The sequence below is a fragment of the Athene cunicularia genome, assembly GCF_003259725.1.
Source record: "Athene cunicularia isolate RWA chromosome 2 unlocalized genomic scaffold, athCun1 chr2_part1, whole genome shotgun sequence".
Lineage (NCBI taxonomy): Eukaryota > Metazoa > Chordata > Aves > Strigiformes > Strigidae > Athene > Athene cunicularia.
Genome location: NW_020799095.1, coordinates 110,736,034 through 110,743,414, shown reverse-complemented (window position 1 = coordinate 110,743,414; position 7,381 = coordinate 110,736,034). Strand labels below are relative to the sequence as shown.

The 7,381-nt window shown below is 36.2% G+C and overlaps 1 protein-coding gene across 1 annotated transcript in view; it reads left to right on the top strand.

Annotated features, from left to right (window-relative positions):
• The window catches only part of ST18 (ST18, C2H2C-type zinc finger), a 102,320-nt gene that overhangs the window by 45,450 nt on the left and 49,489 nt on the right, over nt 1-7,381 (top strand). The window contains exon 7 of the mRNA XM_026841461.1: nt 5,193-5,386. Coding sequence (XP_026697262.1) covers nt 5,193-5,386 — 194 coding nt within the window. The remainder of the gene's footprint in view (nt 1-5,192; nt 5,387-7,381) is intronic.

Here is a 7,381-nt window from a genome sequence, read left to right as displayed (position 1 = left end):
CCCCCAACCACTGTTCATCCGAAACTGCTGTAATTAACAGCAGTCATTTGGGTTTTCAATGGCAGTGATCAGACTAGCAACTCTTTCTTTGGACTCACATTCCAGCTCCTTTCATGAACCTCAGGCATTCATGGTTGATGTAAACAATAACATCAATGTCAATTCAACGGACATGAGATTCATACTAGGAGCGCATCATCCTCTTTCTGTATCCAGTGCTAGTAATTTCTCCTCTTCATCATCAGTTTGTGAGGAGCTCAGGATTTTTGTGTGATTTTGGGGGATCTGATTCTTTCAGCTAGGACCTAAAGCTTTGGAAACCATTGTGCTAGATGGTCAGACAGAATCCAGTTCGTCTGTTTCTTAAAGAACAAGCATACATAGAAGAGGACTAAAGTGGGGAGACATTAAGAATTTTTGTTCGGTTTAAGTGCCTCTTATTCAGTGCAGTCCTAAAATTCTTAGTAGAAAGCCTCACCATGACAGACATTTGTAAACTACCAGTTTATCTGTGAATGGCAAGTGTCTCTGAATTTTCAGATGCCAACTTTTCTCTCCCGTAAGAAAAATGTAGTGTTTGACTTACACAGTGTCCTATGGTATCTGCAAGATTGTGAGTAAAATCCAATCAAGGTCTAAAGCAGCAGGCAATGTCTTTACTCACAGTATGATTAAGGAGTAGTTAGGCTAACTCTCTTTTAACTACTGGTGTGAAGTTAAATGATTCTTCGGATCAGAAGATGATGTCCCCTTTATCTGTAATTCAATAACAATTTTGTAGTAATAGTTAAGCAAACAGTCAAAAGGCAACTCAGGCTTAGAATTATTTTCTATGCAAACTAAAATGCTTCACTAATTATTCCTGCACAAAATCACATGACGAGTGGGCTCCTTAAATAGCATTAAACAATAAATGTACCTGCTTTGATATTCAAAGACTTTTATTTTCTCTCTTGAAGTTAAGGAGAGTACATGAGATGCGGTGTGTTCTGTTCTTATTATTTTATATGGCATCCATTACTGGCATTAGTAAACACCAGTTGTCAGGCTGAACGTACCCATGGTTTAACCCACTATGGCAATTCTTAGCTCTGTTATCATGCTTTACCAACTGGCAGTCTGCTGTGAATAAGAGAAAAATCCCCAGAGATCTGGAAGTCTTGCCAACAGATTAAGAAAAAATTCTTGCTGGCTACTAAGTGGTTAAAGGTCAGGTTAAAGGCTTGACAAACACATTACTTAGATGAACCAATTAAAAAAAAAATAAAAAAAGGCAAGCATGACAATTTTCAGCAGTAGGAAAATCTGTATGTGATTAGGGACTGCTTAAAAACTCTTTCATCTGAGGCATTGCTTTGTGGTGGGGAGCCAATGCACTGTTCTGCCTGTATACTACCAGTGTCTGCCCACACTGTTCAAGATATATTCTGAGCAGAAATAAAGGAAAGAGAAGAACCTAGTAAATAAATTTTTGAAAGTATTTAGGTATGAAATACATATTTTTTCCAGCACATGCAACTAGGTCTTATGTGTCTCAGATTTTAACCATCTTGGCTCACTCTATGATAAATGACACAAGACTGCTTTTGGTAACAGAGTCATTGACTAAAATAATAATAATAATAATAATAATAATAATAATAATAATAATAATAATAATAATAATAACAATAATAATAATAATCATCATCATCATCATCATCATCTTATATATAGTACTAAAATGATTTATTATTCATAAAATTTAAGTACAGTTAAATTGGGGGAAAAAATGTATTGGCTTTAGGCTCATAACAAAAAGAGCTTCTCCTTGTTTTATGAGCCTCAGATTACCAAATAACCTTGACAGCTGAATCAGTGTTCCATGACAACAAGCAGGCCATTGATAAATAGCAACAAAACTATTAGACGTTGAATTTATGAGATGAGTAATAGAGAAGCTAAATTATAGGTTTACCATTTGACAAACTACAGCTTGACAAATCTGTGCTAACGTGTGTGTATGTGTGAATGTAGGCAAGCAAAAGAGAGAAATGAAACTTTTTAAGACAAAGGTGAAATCATCATGTATGTTACAAAGGCATAAATACATTCTTTTCAAAGCCGTTAAATTCCCAATGTCCCTTATCAAACACTTTACAAATCATGTGTAAGTACTTGAAAAAGCTACAATTTGTGAAGTGTTTTTTTTCTGGTTTTATTTTCATTTTTACTTTTAGGCATTGTAAGGTAGAAAAGAAGAATTGCTGGTACATGCTTTAAACTGACTCTTGGAAACTAATAGATTCCAGTTAAAACTCAACACTGAGCAGTTTAAAGTCACCAGTGAAAACAATCGTATATTCTGTTGGAGTTGAAAAATCTCTTTCTGGCATATAGAGAGCAATTTGCACTTCTTAGGAAAGAAGCAACATTTGTCATCTTCCTGTAATCAGAGTGGAAGGTGTCTGGAATTATTTTACTTAACATTGAATCTCATGTATTCACTTATTTGAAAATGATAGGAACTGTAGAGGAAATCTGGGTAAGTGGCCGCTTGTGTACAGAAAAGGATAAGGACAAGCTAATGAATCAGTCTTTCACAGAGGACAAACTTTCTAACATGAACAACGTGCTTCCAGACAGATTTGTGGGCCTCCTGTCCTGACACTGATGCTGCAGCTTTTGATTTGCCACTGTAAACTCTGGTGGTTACAGACAAGTGGGATTCTTGTGCTCTCATTTCCCAGAGCAGATCTGCAGGTGGCAGGTAGCAATAGTACCCCAGCCCTGGTCTGGACTGTGGTCTGCTATCCGAGTTTGACTCTCTTTCAGAGTTGTGGTGAAAAAAACAACACGTTTAATAGCTGTTATGCCAGCCCACAGTGGTGAGCTTATAACATAATGTTGCTAGAAAAAGATTGTACTTAGTGAGCAAGAATACAGAAATCAATTTAATGGCTTACTATGTTTTCCCTTAACTTGACTAGAAGATACACAATAGTCAAATTACAGGATTAAAGTTGAAGAGCTAGATGAAGTTCTGTGACCTGTATTGCACAGGAGGGCATACTAGATGATCTAATTGGATCTTCTGTTCTAAAAATCTATTAATTATGCTTGTGTAAGAAACAGCTGTAGCATTGTCAAAGGGGAATTAAACACTGGAGATTCATCATGTCCTAAACACTCTCACAGTAGCTACTGGAGGTAAACTTGAATCTTGACAAATAAATAAGATCAAAAATAAACCTAATGAAGGTTATGCTTGATAAAAACAATTGTGCGAAGGGTTTTCAAATATTTGTCATTTATTCATTTTTCCTGAAAAAACATAAATGGTATGAATTGCCATTCACAAATATAAATTAAGAGACTCTTGACTGTATTTTCTTAGAAATAAATTATGCATATTTGTCCACACTAGTTCCATCCCTGATGTCTGTTATATGGGCATCATTTATAAGGGGATGCTTATACTGATGTGATTCTGACCTTTAATATGATATTGATGTTATCCTCTATTCATAAACAGAGAAATAACACAGAAGTCATAATATATTCAATGACAACAGGTGCTTAGGATCCAGTATTCCTGATGTCCATAGCATTTCAGCTTTCAGAAGATCAAGAATATCCACTGTGTTTAAGATGCATATGGTAGAATTTTAACATTCTTCCTAAAATGCAGATCTTCATATTTCCATGTCCTTCATGTTTGCAATGATGGATTGCCAAAAAGGTGCTTGGCCAAAAATGGGTATTTTTTTTTTTAACAAAAATCTCAAGTTAGTCATATGCTTTCATCCAAAACAATCAGAACCTGAGCCAATTTAGTGCACATAAAATACCTTGGAAGGATTAATTTATGCCGTTGAGCTTGTAATATGTGTAACCAGTAAGAGTTCTCTGCATACACAGATTTTTTGCAAATCTCGCAGCTAAGACAGTGAGCCAAATGCAAAATGCAACACTTAAGGGCATCATGTAGATTTGTAATGCACCCTGAGGGTGCCTAAGGTCGAGAAACCATTGAGTGGATTACACAGATTCATATATGTAGTTTTTTCATCTCTGACAGATATAATATGAGCACTATTATTCGTACTACATAAATTTCTTAGAATATTGTGTGTGAGAGAACAATGAAATCATGTCAAATCACCTACACAAAAAGTTATTAAAAAAAGAGGGTTGAAGGTTCAAGCCTCTTGATGGAAAGTGTCATGTGATGGTAACACCTATATTCCATGCAAATCAGCTACATGGAAGCAAAGGTTTTGCTAAATATCTGTAGAAGCAAATAAATATGCAGAGCAATACATAGATCTTATAGGAGCTGAGAGAATTGTATCAAACCTAATAAAATCTTCCTCTTTAAAATACTGCCCTCTCTTCTTATGTCGGTCATCTGAAAGTTAGGCATCTAGACTGTGTAAGGCCTTTCCCCAGGGGACAACTCACCGTGTTTATCAGATAGATCTAGTTTTAAGTGGGATGCATTGCCCTCTGGAGGAGCCTTTTCCCAGAGTCTACATAGAGGCCTGAGAAGAGCTTAAACAAGGCATTTATGGCTGAAAGTAATAAAATGAAACCAATGCTTGGGACTGATATTGAAAGAAGGACCTGTATTACAAAATGTTCTGAAGGTACAATGTGTTTCACACAGGTTTTATGCTGTTGAACTCAAGGTGCATGATTGGATATCCATACGGATGTAAAAGTAGTAGAGCCAAAGTCTCAGGATGTTTTGGTACAACTGGTGATATATTTTTCCCTTCAGCTGTTTGTCTGGATTAGCAATCCAGACTAAAATTTTGTTCATCCTTTCCTGGATGTATTTATTTTAGTACCAAGCAGGGTTTGGATTATTTATGCTTATAATATATAAGCATATATAATATGCTTATTTAGGATTAAGAATGTTAGGTTATGGGTTTTTTGGTTTGTCTTCCTCCTCATTCCCCTTCACCCAAACAGATTTTGCAAGCAGTGAAAAGAAGTGGGACTCATCTGTGCCTTGAACTTTGAGTACATGAGCTAAAATTAAATATCCACTAAATACAACTTGCTGAAACTGCAAGTGAATTAATATTTTGCCAGTCCTCACTTTTATACTTAGAATTAAACTAGAGGATGGTGCTATTTTTTAAACAATTTGCCCCTCACTTCTCCCACCTTTTTTCTCTATCATTGGCTGTTGATCATTACAGTGCCTACAAATGCTCCATGGCTAAGAAGAGAAAAGCCGAAGAACAGCTATCAGGCGTTCCTGTCAACAAAAGGAAGTCCCTGTTAATGAAACCCCGCCACTACAGCCCCAGCTTGGAATGCAAAGAAGAAAATGAAGACAGGACAGATTTACAGGAAGAGATCAGTGTCGTCGAAAGCAGCTCAGCTCCAGGTAGTTGTGCAGGGTGGCTCCGCTTGAACTTGAATTCTACAGGAAGGGAGATATGAAACTGTATTTTAAAAAAAACGATTCAGAATGTGTTTGAATTCTAACAGAGTTGGAATGGTGCCTTTCTGTCTAGGTTTAACTATCATTCTTCCAGTTATTTTGGACAATAACTCCTCCTGGGGTCTAGTAAATGCTTTGTAGGTCACACAGAGACAACTACTGCAGCAGGTCAGATACGGAGCAGCATCTGCTTCTCCACTAGCTCTGTCAAAGAACAAGGTTAAGCCCACCACTGCAAAAAACACATTTACGAAGAGCAGATTTTCACTGGAATATATAGAGCTCTTAGCAAGAGAAAAAAAAAATGCTTAGCAAAACACTGTTGACTTTAACATTTAGCAAAGCAATTTCATGCATGTGACTGCTACGTGTGTTCTGCTTAACACGATTATTAGACTCAGCACTTTTGTACTTGTTATTCCAACTCTACTAAGCCAAACATCCAACAATTTATAGAAACTTCTACAACATGTATGCTGGAAAATATGGAAGAGGATGGGGAGACAGAAAGATATAGCTACAGTATGTCTTTAATGCTCCTTCTAATATATGTTTATATATATTCAAAATGAACAAAAAATATCAAACTAAATTGGCTGCCACATATTTAAGAAGTTCTGCATACATCATTAATTGGGAAGTGGGAAGATATCAGTGGAATACATTCTAAATTTGTTTTAAAAGGAGGGGTCGTCAGTAGATAGCAAATGTCAAGAAAAAAGCAATGTGATCTGGCACTAGGAAATTAGTTATCATCAATAATATGAAAACTTTTATTCCACTCAGTTACTGGTTGCTACAGGAGTTTAAATGTAATTTATTTTCCACTCAGTTTCTTCTTATCAAATATTTTGGAAGGATCAGGTAAATAATCTCATCTAGGTTATCTTTCCCACAAAAGGTTGGATGAGATGATCTTTCTATGTCCCTTCCAACCTAGTCTGTTCTATGATTCTATGATGAACTGAGATTAGGAATTTATGTCTTTATTCAGTCGAAACAGAATTTCCTTAAAAACAAAACAAAAGCCCCAAATTTTATACATATGAATGCCATAAAGCACATAGAAGAAGGTTGTCTTTCAAGTTAAAGACAAAAATCCTCATTCTACTGAAATGAGTGGAGTTCTTTGAGTCATTTAAATACAAAAAAGATTTCAGACAGTTGTCACTTGCAAGTCTTCTAGGAGTCTCTTCCAGGGGTCTGCATCCTATAATTGTGAAAACCTAGAAGGGAGTTCCCTCTTCAAGCAAAACATTAATTAACAAGGTGATACCCAATGTCTCTGTCTTTTGGGTGACATTACTAAGGTAAATTCAAGAAAAAAGCTCCATGATGCTCAGTGTCTGTCTAGCCTGCAAGGAATATTTCTGCCTCCTAAGAGCATAAGAGAAGCTGTTTGAATAAGAGTTCCTGTATGAGTGTGGGTTTGGTTTTTTTTTTTTTGGGGGGGGGTTGTTAGTTGGAGTTTTTTTGAGATATATTTAGGTTTTATCTAATTTTTCTTGTATTGATTCACCCTGGTTCCTGGCCACCCAGAGCTCCCCTCAGTAATGTGTTTTTCTTTCACTTGTGTCTGTCCTTTGCACAGCCTGAAGAACTACCTGAAGGGAAAGAACTATGATCAGTGTAAAGGTAGAACTTTTGCCATATGTGGATGACCCTAAGTTATTTAACTGGTTCTTTTTTTTAAAAAAGTGCAATTGTTAGGCCAAGACCATTCATGTGAATGTAGGTGAACCCTACTTGCATCCACGCCTTCAGTCAAAAGAAGAAATCAAATATTCTCAGAAAGATCTATTTGATACTAGCAAGATTTCTCCCAACCTGCCTGTGTTGGTGATAATACAACCTATCCCTTTTGCATTAGTTTTGCCAGCTACAAAACAAATTTCAGCTAAAACATTTCAGCTAGGTATGTAGGTTTATTTGTAGTGCTCT